Source organism: Odocoileus virginianus, chromosome 28 (genome assembly GCF_023699985.2).
Source record: "Odocoileus virginianus isolate 20LAN1187 ecotype Illinois chromosome 28, Ovbor_1.2, whole genome shotgun sequence".
Lineage (NCBI taxonomy): Eukaryota > Metazoa > Chordata > Mammalia > Artiodactyla > Cervidae > Odocoileus > Odocoileus virginianus.
The window spans coordinates 33,937,044-33,958,040 of record NC_069701.1 but is presented as its reverse complement, the minus strand read 5'-3'; the positions used below and the strand labels follow the sequence as shown (position 1 = coordinate 33,958,040).

The 20,997-nt window shown below is 47.5% G+C and overlaps 2 protein-coding genes and 1 long non-coding RNA gene across 11 annotated transcripts in view; 2 read left to right on the top strand and 1 right to left on the bottom strand.

Annotated features, from left to right (window-relative positions):
- LOC139031854 (uncharacterized) overlaps positions 1 to 6,871 on the top strand; it is a 15,614-nt gene extending 8,743 nt beyond the window's left edge. Inside the window, exon 3 of the long non-coding RNA XR_011484366.1 lies at positions 5,978 to 6,871. This is a non-coding gene — a long non-coding RNA (uncharacterized lncRNA). The remainder of the gene's footprint in view (positions 1 to 5,977) is intronic.
- TMEM138 (transmembrane protein 138) lies at positions 3,980 to 10,010 on the bottom strand. Of its 6 annotated transcripts, none has more exons than XM_020916852.2 (5): positions 9,688 to 9,776; positions 7,644 to 7,897; positions 6,224 to 6,395; positions 4,853 to 4,928; positions 3,980 to 4,580 (listed from the first exon to the last, which is right to left on the bottom strand). In XM_020916852.2, the coding sequence occupies exons 2-5, from the start codon at positions 7,769 to 7,771 to the stop codon at positions 4,468 to 4,470; spliced, it is 489 nt and encodes a 162-aa protein (XP_020772511.1). In that variant the 5' UTR covers positions 7,772 to 7,897; positions 9,688 to 9,776; the 3' UTR covers positions 3,980 to 4,467. The 6 variants fall into 6 exon arrangements, with proteins under 6 accessions (XP_020772511.1, XP_070313547.1, XP_070313548.1 ...); XM_070457446.1 differs by having other exon boundaries at positions 9,406 to 9,751; XM_070457447.1 differs by having other exon boundaries at positions 9,436 to 9,751.
- Positions 9,951 to 20,997, top strand: CYB561A3 (cytochrome b561 family member A3). 4 transcript variants are annotated; one of them, XM_070457444.1, is made up of 8 exons: positions 10,260 to 10,406; positions 12,690 to 12,795; positions 13,652 to 13,735; positions 13,812 to 14,010; positions 17,208 to 17,416; positions 18,017 to 18,171; positions 18,900 to 19,056; positions 19,652 to 20,997. In XM_070457444.1, the coding sequence occupies exons 4-8, from the start codon at positions 13,827 to 13,829 to the stop codon at positions 19,673 to 19,675; spliced, it is 729 nt and encodes a 242-aa protein (XP_070313545.1). In that variant the 5' UTR covers positions 10,260 to 10,406; positions 12,690 to 12,795; positions 13,652 to 13,735; positions 13,812 to 13,826; the 3' UTR covers positions 19,676 to 20,997. The 4 variants fall into 4 exon arrangements, with proteins under 4 accessions (XP_070313546.1, XP_070313545.1, XP_070313544.1 ...); XM_070457443.1 differs by lacking the exon at positions 13,652 to 13,735 and adding an exon at positions 10,556 to 10,756 and having other exon boundaries at positions 10,261 to 10,406; XM_070457445.1 differs by lacking the exons at positions 10,260 to 10,406; positions 13,652 to 13,735 and adding an exon at positions 9,951 to 10,040.

The window sequence follows — 20,997 nt, the reverse complement described above, 5'->3', positions numbered from 1 at the left end:
TTTTTTTTTTCTGCTTTCTTCCTTCTCTTTGCCTCCTAGGATTCTAATCATACATTTGTCAGACTGTTTGAGGTTATCTAACTGGCCTGGGAGACTTTAAAAAAAACTCTTTTTGTCTCTGTTCTGCAGCGTGGGGAGTTTCTATTGGTTTACTTTCTAGTTCATTGATCAGTTCTGTAATCTCTTTTGCTGTTAAATCTATCCATTTGATTAAAAATGTTTCAGTTGTTGTAATTTTTATTTCCAGAGTTTCTATTTTTCAAAAGTCATTTGTTTCTTTGCTGAGGTTGCCTATCTTTTTATTCACTGAGAACATAATTTCACTGCTTCTTTATTATCCTTGTCTGTTAACTCCAGTATCTGGGTCACCTCAGTATTGGTGTCAGTTTTGAACGTTAAATTGTGGAGACTCTGGTTTGCATTATTTGTCTCCAAAGAGTGACGGTTCTTTTATCAGGCAGTTAGCTTGGGTGGATTGTTGTTGTTGTTTAGTTCTTAAGTCCTTTCTAGCTCTTTTTTGACCCCGTGGACTGCAGCCCTCCAGGCTGCTCTATCTGTGGGATTTCCCAGGCAAGAATACTGGAGTGGATTGCCATTTCCTTCTCCAGGGGATCTTCCTGACCCAGGGATTGAACCTGGGTCTCCTGCATTGGCAGGCAGATTCTTTACCACTGAGTCACCTGGGAAGCCCATTTTGGGTGGATACACAGTGCAAATCACACTTAAGGGGCAGCAGCTCCAATCTCAGTTTAGATTTTCTGTCTTTAGCTGAGTTACTTTAATCTGAACACCAAATTTGTGGTCCAGAGCTTGGGCAGAGATGTGGGCAGACAGAACTTGGTGGTTGCTGCCTCTTCCTTTCTGAGACGCCCATCTTTTCCTCCAGTGGCTTCAGTTGCCCTGGCTCAGTACTTGTACTGTGATTGTCCACCAGCATAATGTACCTACTGCTTTGTCAGCTGCCAAGTTATAACAGCAAAAATAGGAAACTTTCTCTGCACAATTTCCTCCTCAGTGTGAACTCCCCATCAAACTTTCTGTCTCCCTTCATTCTCCAGTAGTCTTTAAGTAGCTGTTTTTCCTATCTTCCACATTTCCCTCTATTTCTTGAACATATCAGTTTAAACTCCTTTTCAACCTTCTCAACAATATTTGGCTCACCTGTTTCTATTTTCTACTTTGCTCTGGTTTTAAATAATATGGTCTTATCTCTTGACTTGCTAGTGATTCTTACTGGAGTCAGAAATTGTATATAAAAAAAATTATAGCACCTCTAGATTTTTTTTTCCAGTCTTTTCTCTGTTACACCAAGAGAATGGGGGTTGATCACCTTAATCCACTCAGAGACCACATGGTTTGAGGTTGCACTGGGATTTTAATAAGCCTCAGTCTGCCTGTTTCACCTTGTTTCTAGTAAGGAGCCCTACTGAGCTTTGAACTGAAAGACCCGTGTGTTCACCAGTCCCTGCCCTGTCATGGGTCCTGAATTCTAATCATCAGCACCATTAGTCTGACAAAAATTCGATTCTGCTTTTCAGAAGTTTGAGGTTTAGCTTTTTATAGCTTCTGGTCCTATACAGCTTCAGAGTTTGGTAAGTGTCTTAAAGAAATGTATTACGTCCTTGAGGCTCTTTCAGTCCCCAGTTTTGTTCTCCCAGTGTTATGAGAGCGCTAAGCTCCACTGGCTTCTCTGGTCCCCTCTGCCTGGGCAATGCTTGGATCCTCAGCCTCTTGCTCAAACCGAGTCAGCAAACACTCCCAAGGGAAAGTCTGCTGCAAACTGTCAGCTCACGTCCCTGGTTCTACTTCAGAATTTTAGGCCCTTTCATCATCTTTCCTTCAGCAATTCTCTAAGACCTTTTTAGACGACTTTCATATTTTGTCTGGTCTTTCTAGTTCTCTAATAAGAGCATTGGTCAGCTAAAAGCAACTCTATGCAATTAAAAGTCAGCACTTTTAAAAGTGTTTATTTTCTTTCTTTGATCTTTGAAAACTAACCGCCCCAAGCATTCAGTTTACATCACATCTTAAAAATATATTCCTACTGCTAAGTGAAAAAAGAAAAGCAAACTATGTTATGGCATATTCCCCATAATCACAACTGTATATAAAATATAAATACATACCATCAAAAATATGATATTATTTATTTCTGGGGTAGGATTACCCATTTTTTCTTCTGTAAAAATGTTTCTGAAATGTTACACTGTCTGTAAGAAATTATGCAACTAAATGTAGATTGTCAAGAGGGGAGGGAGAAGGAACTCTGACTGAGATAACAGAAGTGGGAAGACTAATTGCACAAATATAACTTCAATTTCGTATCACATGAATGCATTAACTATCAAGATAAAGAAAGAAACAAAGGAAGAGGGAGGGAGGGAGAGAGGTGGGAAGGAAGGGAGGAAGGAAGGAAGTAACACACACACACACACACACACACACACACCCACACACACACCCCTCCCAAGAGACTCCTGGGACTACAAAGTGCCATTTATACTGGGAGTGAGGAAAACAAACATTTGATTGTACTCACTAGCTGGAAAGACTGCAGAGAACAATCCAGCCCTGATTCATTTGGGGACACAAAAAAATCTATCTTTTAGGGATTGTGATGAGCAAAGGGGATTATAATATTCCTGTAAGAGCTTGTATGAAAAGATTCAAAATTGGGCTATTGTTATTTTTTGTACAGACGAAGGTACAGTACACATAGATGGTGGTTTTGTTAGATCACTTCTCCCAATTATAGGGGATGAGATCTTAGGTATTTTCTTAGAACTCTGTAACGTGCTTTTAAAATATCTGATAAATCTTGACAGCACAGCTGATTAACTACAGCCTCTCTTTCCCTAGGACTTCACTGTAGGCTTCTAAACTAGGGGTCAGCATACCATGGCCTGAGGGCACATCTAGCCCATTTTGTATGGCCCTCAAGTTAAGATTAGACTTACATTTTTATGTGGTTGAAACAAAATCAATATATTTGTGACGTGGGTCATTCATCTGAGTTTCATCTCTGGCTGCTTTTGTGCTTTGATGTCAAAATTGAGTAATTGCAACAGAGGACACATGTCCCTCAAGATCTAAAATATTTACTATCTGACCGTTAACAGGAAAAGTTTGCCAACTCCTGGGCCAAAGTACTTTTTTTTTTTTCTTTTTTTTAAAGTACTTCTGAATAATGAGTTTCATGGGGCAGCTCTCTGGTGGGGCAGACTGACCGCACCCTTGTCTTTTGCCAAGAAACCTCCTAGTGCTTTCCCACTCTGATACTGGGCTCAGTCACATGATTTGCTTTGACCAATGGGAGTTGAAGAGACAGTAGAGGCTTGAACTGGGGTTGCTCCCCACAGCTTGATTTCCTGCTTCTCTGCCCACTGTCTAGTCAACCGACCCAGGCAAGCCTGCTGGACAATAAGTCATGTGAAGCAGAGTCATTCTAGCACAGGTCAGCCTAGGTTAGCCAGAAGTCAATGATCTCAAGATCAAGACAGCTGCCTGGCTGACCCTCAGCTGACCACAGACACATGTGTAAGCCCAGCAAAAACTACCCAAACCCAGCCAGATGAGCTGAGCCCCAACACTCAAGAGCCATGCCACTGAAGTGTGGTGGTGGGTCTGTTACAGGCGACTATTCCGGCAATAGAAAACTGATACTACGGGCACATGAATATTTAAAATTTCTTTTGCCAAAAGAGGCTAGGGAACATTTCACTCTCCTGTGGACAATTCTGGGTTCTGACAGGGGGAAAAACATGGAAGTCTGAAACTCCAGAGGTGGGGGTGGGGCATCAGATCACATCTTGATTTTCTGCAAAACTATCTTGTACTCACAATGGGATTCAAGGAATACCCATATCTGCTCTGTGGCTCAATTTGCCCACTGGACCAAGTAGACGCTAAGGTTAGGCTAGCCTAGGACTTGGCATTCCTCTTAACCACAGAGGGACTGAGCAAGGCAGAGACTCCATCATTTATGGAAAAGAATTTATTTCCTATTTATACAATGTAAAAAAAAGTACCTTGGGTATAAAATCTAAATGTCTGAGGTGTGCTCAGTCAGGAGCCCAGAAAAGTCACTCCTTGCATCCTTCAATCATTAGTGTGCAGTGCAAACAGAGCCAGGGCTGGGAGCTCCTCCTGTACTAGCATCAGTGGAAAGTTCCCTTGGGAAAAAGCCACAGAGCCCTTGGTGAGGAAGAGGGGCAGAGAGAGGGAAGGAAAGAGGGCAGGACTGAAGCAGGAGGCTGGGAAGGAATGATGTTCAGGAGTTTGTACTGGGGACACTTTAATTTGCTAGAGGGAGGCTCCTCCTCTTCACCTGCTGCACACTGACTGGCCGGGGCCTGTCCTCGGAATGTCAAGCTACTTCCTAGCACATAGGCCGACTGCCCCTCTGCAGAGCCCCCAGTGTGACTTCTGTCAGAAAGGAAAGGTGTTCATCGATGTGACAGAAAACCGTCACCTTCGAACTTGCATGAACTCCTTGCGCAGCCATAAAGAGTCCTGGTAGAAGCGAGGATCGCCCAGCCTCACAGCTGTCCGTTTGTAGAAGTAACAGTACAACACTGCCGCTGTGGAGAATAAATAGGAAAGGAGAGTCAGGGATGCACCTGAGTATTTGTTTCAGGGGAAGAACATGACCAGACGAGGCCAAGGGGCCCAGTCCCATGATTTCCCAGTGGCTCCCAGAAAGGGCATAGGGCAGTGGTCTCTCCTGGTCTTGGCATGGCTGTTCCACTCCTCTCACGCCAGTTGTGATGGGCTGGGAAGCTAGGATCAAGGCCCTCACTGCCAGAGCTACAGGTGGGACCAAAGTGAGGCTTGAGGTTGTTCTGGTTCTTACCTAGCCTCTGGAATACAAACAATGTTTGAAGTCCATCTGTCCAGACAAAGCGGTTGGAGTTTTTCCAGCGTAAGTTCTAAAGGAGACATGAATAGACAGAGAAAGGTGAATGGCCAGATGACGCCCTGACATCTTCAGCCTGGTGAGCTGCAGAGATGCTGCTTGATTTAGTATCAGGCTCATCTCACCCCCTTCTTTCTTTCCACAAGCCAAAGGAGTGTTTCTCAAACAAGCTTCAACAAGTCCCCTTGTTTTTTGCTGCAGAGGAAGTAATTCTTTTAACCCTGAGGGAGTAAGTTTGAACTAAGCCATTTATTTCCTTTCATCCCATTGCCTTGGCCAATGAGAAATGATAGACATTATCTCAGGAGTTCGGCATGGTCACTATTTTGCCTTGGAAATCTGAGGCTTGGTTCCTGGCAGATAAAGGCTTGGTGCACTCAGGGTTTAATCAGATTAGCAGTTTCACAGTACAAAGCCAGGACTATTTTGGCTCTAGGAACCTGAGCAGAGACAACCCTCTCTGGGAAGCACCTTGAGGCTTTGGCACTGTGCTGCTTCTTCCCTGCGAGTTCTTGTTCTCTCTGTGGAATCACAGGGGCAACCTAATGGGAGGTTTAGTCTGAGAACGTGCCTTTAGTAAAGAAATGACTAGAGAACCCTGAGGTTTTAATGTGTTCCATTAAATGAGTACAAAGAAACACATGAGATACCCACATAGACAAAATTTGTGGAGCAGAAGAAATTTGAAGGAGTTCCCTGGTGGCTCAGTGGTCAGGACTCCACACTTCCAATGCAGGGAGCATGGGTTTGATCCCTGGTCGGGGAACTAAGAGCCCATAAGTCACTCGGTGCGGCAAAAAACCAAACCAAAACATGAAAACAAAAAAGAAATCTGAAACCATGAAAACTGGATCTGTTTCAAGGCCTATGTCAGAACCAGAGGGAGGCATCTCGGAGGCACGTTCTCCTGATGTAAGTGATGGGGACACAGCAGAGGGCTCGTGGCACTCCTGCCTGGCTATTTCCCATGGGACACTGATGCCTAAGGATAGCCTGTATCAACATGCACCTGCCCAAACAGCTAATGATGGAACAGATTCAATTTCCTGTTTTAACCTGCAGGTCTTTGGGGGTAAAATGAATCAAACGTTCCACAAATGCCCCTGGACTCCTGGATACGGCTGTTCTTCAACACATAAGGTTGAGAAAAAGTGCCTTATGAAATTCTCATGTGTCGAGCTACAGGCTGGACCACATTCATTTCACCTGTTTCTTATCAAGGATTCTGTGAGATAAACATCCAGAGATGCTGGATTCCCACAGATAAGACATTCCAAGTCCTTTAAGGACTCAGAGCCTCCCTCTTACCATGACCCAGACATGAAGAGAGATGCTCAGGGCGAAGTACACAGCTGTCAGGATGATGGTCCCTTTGAACTTATGGAAGAGGAGGTTGACCAGGCCAGCCTGGAAGACGAAGGTGTTGAAGAACATGAGGAAAATGATGATGATGTTGAAGAGGATTGCGATATCCTGGATGCTGCAAACATGGAAAACAAAAGGATGGCCAAATGGAGGCCTGGGGAGCACCCAAGAGTCAGCCCTGAATCCTAAGGGACACTATGAGGTCTGTCCTTACCTCTGAAACCCCCCCAGAGGTAGTGTGGGTTTTGGACCCCAAATGACATGAAATTAAAACTACCCGCTACCTGTTGGTCCAATCAGTTGAATTGCAGTCTATGGACAAGGTTTTCCTGCTGACACTCCCAACTCAACAAGCCTCCCCAGCACCTGTGAGAAGCAGCTAGTTTCCTCCTTGTATCCAGAAAATGCCAGCCCTGTCTGTCAAATAACCTAGTGCCTAGTGCCATTCAAGTGTTGGTTCAAATGTCCCCTCTTCAGAAACTTCTCTCACCCCACTACCTTAAGTAGCCTTTTCCCCATTCCACATACTTTATATCCACTGTATAACATTTATTACTATTTGAAGTTATTAAAATATTTTTTGTCTCTCTCCACTAGAATGGAAATCCCATCAAACAGAACTTGTCAGGTCCACCACTGCAACTATAGCACTGTCTGGTAGGCTGATGAACATTTGCTGAATGAAGACAGGGTCTAAAACTGTGGTTTTCTGTTTAGAACTTGCCTCATGGAGACTAAAAATCACTGTGGATGAAACATGACAATAGGTTCCATTCTCTGGGATGCATATATGTTATCAACATGGTTATTCTGGAAATTTCCTGGTGGTTCAGTGGTTATGAATCTGCCTTCCAATGCAGGGGATGCAGGTTTAATCCTGGTCAGGGAACTAAGATCCCACATGCCACAGGGCAACTAGAGAGCCCATGCTGCAACGAAAACCCAGAACAGCCAAAAAAAAAAAAAGCTTATTTTTACTCAGGGCCAGGGCAGTGAAAGCGCTGAGTCCTAACCCCTGGACTGCCAGGAAGTCCCTGATAACCCCTTTACCTGACATTTTGCAACCCTGTTTCATGGCACTGTAAGACACTTTCTACTCACAGATGGAGATAATGACAGTGTCAACAATCTGACCCTCATTTTCTATGTGCACTGTTCCTGTGTTCCAAACCCTTGTTAGAAGTATATCAAAGCAGAAGTATCAAAATGGTATATCCTGTGACATATCTATGGACCATGGAGTACCCAAGACAAACTGCAACTTTATTCTCCCTGATATTTCTCTATTAATAACTTTAAAACACTAAATCATGCTTTTTGGGGCTTCTGAAATGATTGGGTTGAGCTGCCCAGTCCCACTCACATGAAGAGCACCAGCTGTATGACTGGAGCCATTCGGAGTAGCTCAGAGAAGGAATTGACAAAGAGGTCATAGGACAGCAGCAGGAACTGCAGGGAGAGCACCAGGCTGTAGTTACTGGTCTGGAGCATCTTCCTTCTGCTCTCTCGTGCCCCCAAGGGCACATTCCACAGTTCCTCAGAAAACAACTACTGGTCCACCCCCAGGCACTGAGTTCTTCAGAATTGCAGCTGCTTCCCTTGCTCTAAGACAAGGATCTGTTAAAGCCCCCCCCCAAAAAAAAGAAAGAAAAGAGAGAAAGAGAGGTTAGAAATTCAACAGTACAAATATTTACTTAGGACCTACTATATGCCAGGTACCATTCTAGGTGCTTGTGATACATCGATGACAGAACCGACAACAACTAATGCCAACTAGTCATTCCTTCCAGGGACCCTCACCCTCAAACCTGTCTCCATGCCTGGAACCCTCTAAATGTAGAGCTCTTTCTAACCAGTTTTGAGTCCAAAGGAATCTAGGGAAAATACACAAAGTGACTGTCTGGTCATGTAGTGATAATAATTCTAATTGCAGAAGCAAATCTTTGTATATCACTTACAATTCTAAGCACTAACATTTAAATCTCTCCATTACCCTTGAGGTGGAAGACACACTATAACTCTCTCCATTTTACAGAGGGGACAGTTGAAGCCCAGGGAGGAAAATAATTTGTCCAACATCATGCTAGTAATTGGCAGGGCTAGCAATCAGATCCAGGCAGTCTGGGTCTGGAGTCTGAGCACTTAACTACTGCACAAAGCTGTCTCTCACAAAACTGACAGCTTTACATGCAACTAGGCAGGAAAGGGCTTCTCAGGTGGTTCAGTGGTAAAGAATCCACCTGCCAATGAAGGAGACGTGGGTTTGATCCCTGGGTTGGGAAGCTCCCCTGGAGCAGGAAATGGCAACCCACTCCAGTATTCTTGCCTGGGAAATCCCATGGACAGAGGAGCCTTGTGGCTACAGTCCATGGGGTCACAAAGAGTCAGACACAACTGAGCATGCACACGGGCAGGAAAAACATTGGCACATAAGTGGTTAATGGTGTAGGCAGAAAAAGCTGAGAGAAAATAGTGTTCTTCTAAGGTTAAAGATTACGGTAGCGACACAATGCACCAGGTAAGGGGGGCTAGGCCTATATTTTCATTTATTTCAAGACAAAGAAGCTGCTCTGGGGTTGTCCTATGACCCTCTCCAGCTGGATCAAATCCATAAGCAAATTTCAAAATGTTTTGAAGTGTTACAGAATGATTAAATCAACATATGTAAAATGTTAGTTTACAAACTCTGCATATTTACTTCCTTATTTAATCCCATATCCATTTTAAGAACTAGCTGTTATTATGTTTATAACCCCACTTTACACAGAGGCTCTGAGAAGTTGCAGAACCTCGTCCATCTCCACCTAATGAAGTCCCACTAAGGATGTACAATGTGGTTTTCTCTGAGCCGAGTTTCCTTATTCATCAAATAACATTGATAGTATCACCTATGTACCCGCACCATGATAAACTTGTCAACCCAGATAAATTCCTTTAGTCCTCGAAACTACTCTGCAAGGTGGGAAAGAATTATCCCCGTTCTACAGGCAAGGACAGTATCAGAGTTCAAGCCGTTCCTCCAGGATTCACAACTAGGTGTGATACGAAAGCCCATGCTCTTAACCGCTAGTTCACACGCCGCCACAGAAGGCTGTTGTGAGGCTCCGTTAAAAAGAACCGCTCACCGCCATCATTAACGGAAAGATGACCATCACCTCGGGTTAGCGTAGCGGTGATCTCGCAAGGTCTTCTCACCGCTAATCTGCCGCGTTCTCTCGGTAGAGCAGAGCAATTTTCCCCACCCGTCCCAACCCACTTTTTTTTTTTTTTTAGTATATGTGCTGCCGCAGCGAGCACCCAACCCACTTTTAAATGGGACTGCCTTAGCGAAAGACCAAAACCAAAGCAATTAACAACCAAATTCCGACTTCTGGCCTCTTTACACACTCCTCAACACGGACTCTCACCTCGGAGGCCCAACGTCGGTTGTCATGGGGATATCACCCTGGCTTCCGGAAGCCGGTTTTAAATTCCGGAAGTAGATGGCGGACGTGGGCTCATCTTGCGCCGTGCTACACGGTTGTCCTCGGCTTTCTCTCCCCGCTCTAAGGCCGACTCGGCCGCCATGTTTGAGCCCCCGCTTTCCTGGGCTCGCCTCTCTCCAGGCTTTCCCAGTGTCGCCGCGGCCTGTTCCAGGGCTCCTAGATCCGGCCAAGGCCTCCCGTTCACCCCGCGCGCCGCCTTGCGGACGGCCAGCACCTGGCCAGAGGCTTCGCCTCGGCCTGAACATTTCCGCTTCAGCGGAATCGTGGGGCTAAGGGTGAGGGACAGGGCCGACCCGTGACGGCGTTCCTGGTGCCCAGTACCTCGGGGTTGGGGAAGAAACGTCCGCGGAATAACTGGAGTTGGGGGTCAGCGCCTTGGCGCCCTAGAGCTGGGGACTCCCAGATCCGGGACTTCATTTCCCAGGCGGCCACGCGCGCGACCGGAAGTATGCGCGCCTATAAGAGGACAATGCGCCCCCCAGCTTTTCGGCTCTAGCGCAGCGGTGCCTGGTGGTCGAGAGTGTTGCTGAGGGTGTCTCGCTGCATCTTTCAGGAGCCTCGAGAGCAGCGACTCCGGCGCGGGTTGGCAAGAGACGGGTCTCGCAGACCCCAGTCCCCTTGCGTCCCACTGTGGTTCGGGGGTGAGAAACAGCCCGGGCTGGGAGTTCCGGGATCTGGGTTCGAGTGCTAGCTCTGTTACTACCTCGTTTCGCGCTGTCACGACCCCTCTCTCTCTGAAGTTTTCTCTCCTAGGAAATGGACACTATTCTCCATGCCCTTCCTTCCACAGGTGGTGGTTGTAAAGTACGAAAGCTCTTCGGAAGTCGCAGTCAGCAGGCGGAGCCCCTCGCCTAACTTTTCACCCAAGGTTCAGTTCAGTCGCTCAGTCGTGTCCGACTCTGCGACCCCATGAACCGCAGCACGCCAGGCCTCCCTGTTCATCACCAGTTCCCGGAGTTTACTCAAACTCCATTGAGTCGGTGATGCCAAGGTTAGCTGGGACCAAGGTGGCCCTGGCGGCGGGCCAGTCAAGGATCAGTCCCTGGGTTCCTAGTACCCTTCTCTGGATACTTCGGTCAGACCATAGCACGGTGCGAAGGGCGTCCCTGTAATCACTCTGGCGCTCAGGAGGACCTTGCTTATCTATCTCCTGCCAGGTATTTAAGGCCTCTCACTCCTGAGTCCCTGACTTTAAGGAAGCTCCGTTTGGAAGTGAGTCCTTGGAGCCGAGGGGGAGTCAACCTGGAGTCTTAATAGCTGTGCCACTCACCGTGGCCGAGTCACTTTCATAGTTTGGGCCCCGGTATTTTTAATCTGTAAGATAAAAGTTTAGGATTTGAGCTCTAACTCTGGGTCTCAAGATTCCTAAAGCCCCCCACTATTCATCTGAAAAGTGGGAGCAGCCAACAGCCTTCCTATGCCTTGATCTATTTGCTCTTCTAAGTGCTTGTGAAAAAGTTTGGAATCGTAGGTTTTCCTCAGACTAGGGCTGAGTAGGATATACCCGTTTTCTGCCCCAGGGCTTGATCTGTTTTCGTGCAGCCTGGGAGAATCTTTTTTGCTTAGGGATTGAGAGTGTATTAGGTTGGAGAGTACAACTCCTTAGATCAGGGTCAACAAACATGACCCACAGGCCAAATCTGGCTGACCTGAATGGGTTTTACATTTTTCAGCGATTGAAAAGAAAAGGATATTTTGTGATGTGGAAATGATATAAAAACTGAAATTTCAGTGTCCATAGTTTTTTGAACACAGCCTGTACATTTGTGAAAGTATTGTTTAAGACTACTTTTGCAGTATGTCAAGAGTGGATAGCACAGTTGTGACAAACCATATGACCTGCAAAGTCTTAAGATATTTACTGTTCTCACACTTTATAGGACTTTGAGGACTTTTGTTTTCGAATGTGGCTCTACAAGTGCGGGCAGACTAGGAGCCTGCACACATCCTGAAATCTTAGCACATACTACTCTCTTGGAATAAATGAGAGGATATTTTTAGTATTTGGATGACAATTTTCACTGTGTTCTTTTTCTAAACTCCTTTTGCTCTCCATTTCAAGCAGAGGGAGGGCGCGTCTGTGTACTTTGAGCAGTAAAACATTCCAGCCAGTCTGTCAGGAAAGTGTCTCCTTTGTCTATTCCAAATCTGTCCCAGAGCAGTAATCCAGATCTCTTCTAGGGGGGTGGATATGGTCCCTTTTGGATATTTTCTTTTTTCCTCTTACAAAGGGAAACAAATTTAAAAGTAGATACTAGCCAATGGATGGAGCCTGCTAATTGGGAGCTCCTTTGTGCTGACACTTCCCTGAGAAGTGGGTGATTGAACATCTGGTGACCTGAAACTTCCACTGCTCTTACAGGAACTAAGGGGACACCTCTGAGGCTGGGTAGCAAATCGCTGAGTTCAGCAGCTGAGTCCAAAAGCTTCCAGGAAGCAAGTGGCATGATTTTCTCCCTCTAACCCCCTGGAAGCTTATATATATATTTTCCCCCCAGAACTCAAATCTTGCTTTCTCAGAGACTGCTGCCACCTTTGATCCCTTTTGAGAGCTTCGCACCTGTTTCTGGTTAGGTGGACATCTGGCATCGAGAGAGCTGGCATGACATGGAATCGGGACCACTGAGAGGCTTGGGCAGCCATGGGGGCCATGGGCTTCAGGGTTTCATTAGTAGTTAGGATGAAATGCTGTAATACTACTAAGAAAATGTTAATAATTTACAATGTCCTTATATATTTTCTCACTTGATCCTCTGGCAACCTATGATCAAGTTAAAAACACGGAGTTTGAAATGGAAATAACCCCTCACAGGATTGTCAAGAGGAGAACATGGGATCGGTCATGTGTCTTAAGGTTCTGGTGTGATGTCTGTTCATAGCTGCCTTTCAGTAAGTTACATCCTGTTGCCATGGTTTTCTTTCAGATGAGAAGACAGTCCTTCAAATGTTAAGTGATTTGCTCAAGGAGCCTCAGAGCCTAAGAATTGGAGTCCAGGCCACTACTCTGTCAGCTTGTCACTGGGTATAAAGGTGAGGGTCAAATGTTTTACCTCCTTGGGAGTTCTTGGCGATTTTAGGGGCCTCTTCTCGTGTTAGCTGGTTCCAGTTGAGGAACCTGAAGTTCTGGAAGCCATGTGTCACCTTCTTGCCCTGACTCCTTGGGGACAGTGTGCCTGCCTTGAGAGCTGTGTTCATGCTGAAAGCAGGGGCATCCTGTGGCTTTGCAGACTGCCTGCCAACCCTCATGCCCACTTGCCTGGCTTTTAAGAGCAGCTGCTTAGGGGGCTAGGTGTTCACCATGCCTGAAACCAGAGTTGGTTTCTGAGTTATCAGGTATACGTGGAAACCTCAAAATAAACTCTTTGCTTTCTAGATCATGAGTTCTTGCTTCCTCTTTTCTCCTCTGGACTTTCCCTAGAGAAGAGAAAGCAGAAGTTTCAGGTCTGGGGACCAGCTGCAGGCTTTTGCCCAATTCAAGATGTGGAGTATGGGGACTGGAGCGAAGACCCCCATCTTACCTCCACATGGGTAGAGGTCACTGTCTGGGGAAGAACTCTGCTGCGGAAGTGGGATCCTATAACACTTTTCTCCCAGGTGGCCTTATAATAGCGTGGAGACTGAATTTTGCCTCCTTATGTTAGAATGGAAGGCCTGGGCATTTGTGTTATCTAGGCTGGATTTTGATTTCTGGCCTTTCTTTTTGCGAGGAATGGAAGTATAATTCTTTACCTGTGGTCCTGTGAGGGGAGACCCATCCTAGGGCTCTGGACTTAGCATCCGGCCACCTCAGGGGAGGCCTCTCTCCAGGGCCAGCCCTGGGGCTGAGCTGGCTGCACTGCTCAGGTGCTGGGGCGGCGCCTCACTCTCACTGACTGTTCATAACCAGAGATGGGGTCCAGCCTGCCGTCAAGGCTTCATGGGACAGAGCCCAGGCTGATGCAGGGGAACCACCCTTCCGGCCAAGAGCAAGGTCAGTGTTACCTCCTCTAGCCGGGGTGTGGGGCGCACCCGAGCCAGCAGGGCTGTGTGATTTCCCCTTCCTCTAGGGCTGCCTGATCAGAATGGCAGTGGGATGGTTTTACCTGTCTGTGCTGGCACTGTGCTCCCTGGGCTCGATGTGCATCCTCTTCACCATCTACTGGATGCGGTACTGGCATGGCGGCTTCGCCTGGGATGGCAGCATACTCATGTTCAACTGGCACCCGGTGCTCATGGTTACAGGCATGGTGGTGCTCTACAGTGCTGGTGAGTATGGGTTGGCAGCAGACACGTGTGGCCCAGGCCTGCGTGGGGCAGTGCTCCTCTCATCCTGGCCTTTGTTACTGAAGGTTCAGGGCTGTGAGGGAGGGATGGGATGCCGTGGGTTGTCTCTGGGCCCAGCTGACATTTGGAAGAAGTCGTCTCGAGAACTGAGACATCTGAGAAGGGCAACTCCACGGATGTTCTTAGGCAGGGGTTTGCACACTTCCTGTTAAAGGCCAGATAGGAAATATTTTAGACTTTGCATGCCCTGTGATCTGTGTTGCAACTACTCAGCTGATGTTGTACTGTGAGTGACCAGAGACATCACAGAAACGTGTGTGGCCATGTTCCAATAAAACTATTTATAGTGGTGGGAGGAGGAGAGAAATAGGTGAGGGAGAGCAAGAGGTACAGCGTTCCAGTTGCAGAATAAATGAGTCACAGGTACAGTGTGGAAAGTAGAGTTAATGATTATATATCTTTGCTTGGTGACAGATCATAACCAGAACTGTCACAGTGATCATTTTGAAATGTACAGAAATATCGAATCACTGTGTTCTGTAACAGGAAGTAACATAGTGCTATAGGTCAATTATACTTCAAAAACAAACAAACTCATAGAAAAAGAGATCAGATTTGTGGTTACCAGAGGTGAGGAGTTGAGGAGAGGGGGAAGTGAATGAAGGTCGTCACAAAAGGCACAAACTTCCAGTTTTGAGATAAATAAGTATTAGGGATATAATGTACAACATGATCAATATAATTTTTAACACTGCTGTGTGTTAAATATGAAAGTTGTTCAGATAGTAAATCCACAAAGTTGTCATCACAAGAAAAAATTTTTTTCTATTTAATTCTGAATCTGTATGACAAGATGGAGGTTCACTAAACTACTATGGTCATCATTTCATGATGTGTCTGCAGCAAATCATGATGTTCCACACTGTAAGCTTATGCAGTCCAGTACTTATGCAGTACTGGAAAAAATCAGTAAAAATTTAAAAATTAGTGTCATATAAAGTATTATTTAATATATATGATTTAATTGGGGTTGCAAAGAGTCAAGACACGACTAAGCGACTTCACTTTCACTTTTGGTAAGCATTAGTTACCTCGGCATAAATTAACAAAAGTTATATAAATTCTACAGAGAAAAATGTATAAAACTGTATTGAGAAAAATTAAAGGAGCCTTAAATAAATGGAGGGATATACTATGGTGTAAGTGGTCTGGAAAACTAAACATTGTAAAGATGTAAGTTCCCCTGAAATTATTTTGTAGGTTAATTTCAATCCCAAAGCCTCGGTGCTTATTTTTGTGAAAACTGACAATTAAATTACCTTGAAATGCAAAGGGCCAAGATTAATCAAGAAGGTTTTGAAAAAGAGCACAGTTGGAGGGCTTGCTCTCCCATCTAGACAGGTTTATTATAAAGCTACTGTAATCAAGACTGAGGGACCTCCTGTATAACACAGGGATTATATTCTCAATATTCTCTCAATATTCTCTAATGGCCTGTGAGGGAAAAGGATCTAAAAAGGAGTGGATATATGTATGACTGATTCACTTTGCTGCACACTTGGAACTAACACAACATTGTAAATCAACTATACTCGAGTTATTATAAAAACAGTGTAGTCATGATAAGTGAATAGACAGGTGAGGAAAGGTGGCTCTGTAGAGCTGTGGGACAAAATGTTCTTTTCAATAAATGATGTTCAGTCAGTCACAAGAAGAAAAACCCCTTTATTCACAAAAACAGGCAGCGGCCTGGATCTGGCCTGGGAATGGTAGTCTGCCAGCCGTGCTCTAGGAAGCATGAGGGTGAAGCCCCTCCTGGCACAGTCAGGTAGGTCCCGACACGAGGGATTTGCTTACTCCTGCCGGACCATCCTTGCTTGCCCATGTGTCTGGGGCCCAGGTTAGTCTTACTGTACTTCTAAAATGGGAATTCCAGTGACACTGATAATAGCAGCTTACCCTGTGTACTTCAGGATATCATCCTGTTTTGTTCTTACAGGCAGCTTGTGAGCTGGGCTCTATTGTTGTCTCCATTTTACAGATGGGGAAACTTGAGATTTAGAAAGACGATGCCAGGTAGCTGAGAGGCAGATCCGGGATTTGGACCTCGGTTATCTAACCTAAAAACTTGTGTCCTTGACAGCCCACTTCAGTTGTGAGAGTTCTTAAAGTTAGATGAAATAATGAATGTGACACTGCTTTTCAGCCTATATATATAAATGCATACACACGGCATATATTATTTTAATGACAGAATGTCAAGTCCATGAAAGCTGTTCCTCCCTCCCTCCCTTTTTAAAAGAAATTTAGGTTTTTGTTGTTGTTGTTTTTGGCCGTGCTCTGTGGCACGTGTGATCTCAGTTCCCTGACTAGGGATCAAACGCATAACCCCCTGCAGTGGACGTGTGGAGTCCTAACCACTAGACCACCAATTCAGTTCAGCCGCTCAGTTGTGTCCAACTCTTTGCAACCCCATGGACTGCAGCATGCCAGGCATCCCTGTCCAGACCACCAGGGAATTTCCTAAATTGAAGTAGTATTGTTGTTTAGTCACTAACTTATGGACTGTAGCCCGCCATTATCTTCTGTCCATGAGATTTCCCAGGCAAAGAATACTGGAGCGGGTTGCCATTTTCTTTTTCAGGGGATCTTCCTGACCCAAGGATCAAACCCACATCTCCTATATTGGTGGGAGGATTCTTTTCCACTGAGCCGCCTGGAAAGTCCAAAAAATTGAAGTATAGTTGATTTACAATGTTATGTTTCTCAGATACAGTGATTCAGTTTTATATATATATATATATATATGTATATACACACACACACATATATATATTCAGATATTCTTTTCCATTATAGTTTATTACAAATAGTGAATATAGTTCCTTGTGTTACACAGTAGGATCTTACTGTTTATCTATTTTATATGTAGTAGTTTGTATCTGCTAATCCCAAACTCCTAGTTTATCCCTCACCCCATTCCTCCCCTTTATCATGATCTCTTCTCCCCCTTCATGAAGTGATGCCAGGATGGAAGATGCTGGGGAGTTGATACTGATGTCCTAGCGCTTCCTCCTCCCTGTTAGGAAGCTGTTTGGGATCACGGCAGGGTGACTCCCCTGATGCTTGCGTGAGCATAAGGGGAAGAGGCTGAGCCCTGGGACTGCTCTCTCTGACAGCATCGCTGGTCTACCGCCTGCCCCAGTCATGGGTAGGGCCCAGGCTGCCCTGGAAGTCCGGCCATGCGGCCATGCACCTGCTGGCCTTCCTCCTGACGGTGCTGGGGCTGCACGCGGTCTTTGAATTTCACAACCATGCAAAGATCCGCAATCTCTACTCCCTGCACAGCTGGCTGGGCATCACCACCGTCTTCCTCTTCGCCTGCCAGGTGGGTACTCTCTGTCCTCCTTGGATACCCATTGGCTGCCCACTCCTGCTGGGGCTTCCCTGGCATCAGCACCAAATCTTCCTTCTGCTCAGTGCCTGGAGACGGTGTGGCAGGACACATGCTATAGAATCGGCAGTTTGAGGGGCTCTGGGAGGTTGGTGGTTCTCCCATTCACCCTGTTCTGCTCTCACCCCTCACACCACCCACTGTGGTCCTGGAGTGCTCTGACTAGCTTGATCGCAGTACGCACCAGGCTGACTCTAAGTCACCTTTTCCACTACCCTTTTCTGTGAACCAGAAGCAATTTTAGAAGTAGTACCCACATCCTGATTTTAGCCCTGTACGAGTTGGGAGTTTTGTGAGCCAGGATAGGCAGGGAGCAGAGACAAACAAGGATGGCTGGGTTTGCGGGAGGGTGGGGGGTAGCCAGGCATCTCATGTAGGTGACAGACCACAGGGAGGATGCAGCAGTGCCTGGTAGGAGGGTTGAGCTGGGAGAGATGGGCCAGGGTTCATTGACGGGTAGGGGCTGCTGATGGGTGGTATGACCCAGCGTGCCTTTGGTCACACGCAGTAGTTGGGTGTTTCCTGTGTCCACAGTGGTTCCTGGGCTTCTCGGTCTTCCTGCTGCCCTGGGCATCCATGTGGCTGCGCAGCCTCCTGAAACCGATCCACGTCTTCTTTGGAGCCTCCATTCTCTCTCTGGCCATTGCGTCTGTCATTTCTGGCATTAACGAGAAGCTTTTCTTCAGTTTGTGAGTGTGGGGGGGTGCGTGGGACCCCCAACTGTAAGGTGGGGGGCAGGAACAGGGTCTTCAAAAGATGGGTCATAGGACCCGACTGAGGGAGGGAAGCCTTTGGGGTCGAGCTCATTCCTGATCTGGACGGTAATGGACTCATCTTTCTTTAGGCTGAGATTGGTAAAGTAATCACAAAATACTTACCCAGCATCAAAGTGATTTAGAACCTACTCTGTGGCAGAAACTATTCTAAACGTCTCAAATTTAATCCTCCAAGTGCCCTACAGCATTGGTAATGTTGTCATTGCCACGTATAAATTAGGGAACAGAGGCACAGAGAGGTTTAGCAGTGCACCCAAGGGCACACAGCCAGCAAGTGGCAGAGCTTTGAGTTAGAGGACTAGAGCTCATACGTCTAACCACCACTGTTCTCCCTTTGGGGAGGCAGTGGGGGTGCAGTGAAGCGCAAACAAGATTGGAGGTCACACCTGGGTATAGATCTTGGCTGTGCCATTTCCTAGTTGGGTAACTCAGGACAAGTTCATTTCATGTCTGGGAGCTTCAGCTTCCTCAAGGGTAGACAGCATTCTGCAGACACTAGTCATGGCAGAGACTTAGAAGGTATGTTAATATTCCAGGTTGCAGCAGGCCCTGGGAAGTCTTTCTCATCCTCTGTTAGTGGCATTGGGCAAAAACAGGTAGAAAAGTTGCTCAAGGGCCCATGTTGTTTTTGTCCTCCTCAGGAAAAATGGCACCAAATCATACTCCAACTTGCCCAGTGAGGCTGTCTTTGCCAACTGCGCTGGGATGCTGGTGGTGGTCTTCGGGCTGCTGGTGCTCTATATCCTACTGGCATCATCTTGGAAACGCCCAGAACCAGGGATGCAGGCCGAGAGAGAGGTATGAGGTCTTGGTCTCCTGTTTCAGGTTGGGCTGGGGCCAGGTCTAGGGAGGGGTCACCCAGTAAAGGCTTGGGCTTTGCCAGGAAGACCAACCCAGTAACGTGGTGGGAAACCAAGTAGCTTGAAAGTGGGGTTCGGCTGGCTGATGGGGAGCACCAGAATGAACCCAGCACTTCCTGTTGTGGCAAGTGCAGCTGCTCCTGGGGGCCTGTCCGCTGGGGGAGCAGGGGGTTCCTCCCCTCCCCAGGTGGCTGTGGTCTCACAGGAGGAAGTGTGGCCTTACCTTTCCCAAGGGCGGGCTTGAGCATGAGGAGGTGTGCTGACTTTTGCTTTTCCAGCTTCACGGCTTATCTAGCGGGATGGGAGTGTTCCTCGTGGGTGTGTGGTGACAGGTTGAGGACTTGAAGCACATTTTGCCTGTTCTCGGCCATGCAGGGATGGGGTGTGTCGGTTGAGGGACTCTGGGGCTTCCCTGAACGGTGTGGTGGGTGGACCTGGGGCTTATCCTGCAGGTTGGGGTCTGTCTGAGCAGCTCAGGCCTGGTAGGACTCCTGCAGGTCGGGGGCCATTTTGACACCTGTTTGTCTTTCCAGGCCCTGTTGCACGGTGGGGAGTGACGCAGGAAGGGGCTCCCAGGAGCAGTTGGTGTGCAGTCTGGACTCCTTCCTGAAGCTCTGCTCTCGCTGGTTGCAGGCCCGTCTCCCCTTGCCTCTGGGTGGGCCTGCTTTCCCACAGCCTGCTGCCCATGTGCTTTCCTCGGTGGCTTTGGCTTCTCTGCCCCTTCTTGGCATTGACTGCTCAGGTCCTCCGTTGACCCCCGGCCTCCTTGCCCTGGCTGCTCACACCGCCACTGCTCGTATGAAGTCAGGTTCGCTTCCCCCCACATGCCTAAGGATGTGGTAGGGAATCCTGAGGACTCAGATAAGCTGGGAATTGAGTGCCATCCATATTGTGAAGAGTGGGGGAGCCAGGGCTTCCCTTGGCTTTCCCTTGAAGTTTAGGCTGCCGCCCTGGGCCAGGCTGCATTTGCTCTTGTAACCTCCCATCCAGCCCACCAGGACACGAGGCTGGGTGGGAACGCCAGAGGTGATGCTGGAAGGAGGGCGGGGACTGGCAGAGCCGCTTCTGCAGAAGAGAAGCTGAGGGCCGGCTGCTTGCTACTCGTTTCCCGTCGCTGCCTTCTGTGTCCTCGTGTCTACGTGCCCTGCTAGCTGCTGCTACGCCTGGGCCTGGATACTGGCTCGTCCCTGTGACTGACACGCCTGTCACTGCTGCACAGCCCTACGTAACTGCTCTTCTGAGAAGAGCCTGTCCAGCTGTCCCTCGGAGGAGGAGTAGACCTTCCCTTTCCCTCAGTGGACCCAGGCTCGCCTGCCTGTCCCCAGGCGGGATCAACCTCGCGCGCTTACCAGGGAACGTGCCAGCGTTGCGGTGCACTGTGCCCAGCAGAGCCCTGGGAGCCATGGCACCTCAAGGGGCATCCCTTGCTGAGCACCCAAGTTGCCTCACTTGCCCCTCCCACCCGCCGTGGCTGCTTGCCTAGCATCAAGTCTCTGGGGTGACGCCAGTGTGAGGGGTTGCTTTTCTCCCAGCGAGAGACTGGGGTGGCAGGGCTTGCTCCTAAGTGTTGGCACTGCCCCCTGCACACAGGCCCTGCCAGGTCCCAGGCTCCATGCTGCTGTGCTTAGGTGACAAGCAGCAGGACACCTGGTGTCCTGATTTCTGGCAAGTGGCAAGGCTGACTGTCCACCCCACCCCACGTGGCCAGATGCTGGCCAGAGGGCTGCGACTGAACCTCTGAAGCAGCTGAGACCCTCCAAAGACACTGGGATGACCGCCAGGCAGCTTGGTCACGAGACCAGCTCCCCCTCTTTTCCACACGGGTAGGCATTTGACTTATGAGGCTTGAGTTTCATTAAATGTGTTTTTAAGAATCAAA

Excerpts from the sequence above, each read along its gene's own strand:
- CYB561A3 (XM_070457445.1), top strand. The coding sequence starts at position 13,827 with ATGGCAGTGGGATGGTTTTACCTGTCTGTGCTGGCACTGTGCTCCCTG. Across the intron at positions 17,417-18,016 it reads TCTTCCTCTTCGCCTGCCAG|TGGTTCCTGGGCTTCTCGGT; the intron begins GTGGGTACTCTC and ends CTGTGTCCACAG. Across the intron at positions 19,057-19,651 it reads GGATGCAGGCCGAGAGAGAG|GCCCTGTTGCACGGTGGGGA; the intron begins GTATGAGGTCTT and ends TTGTCTTTCCAG.
- TMEM138 (XM_020916846.2), bottom strand. The coding sequence starts at position 10,010 with ATGTTCAGGCCGAGGCGAAGCCTCTGGCCAGGTGCTGGCCGTCCGCAA. Across the intron at positions 6,396-9,687 it reads ACCGACGTTGGGCCTCCGAG|CATCCAGGATATCGCAATCC; the intron begins GTGAGAGTCCGT and ends CCATGTTTGCAG. Across the intron at positions 4,929-6,223 it reads CTCTTCATGTCTGGGTCATG|AACTTACGCTGGAAAAACTC; the intron begins GTAAGAGGGAGG and ends TGTCTCCTTTAG.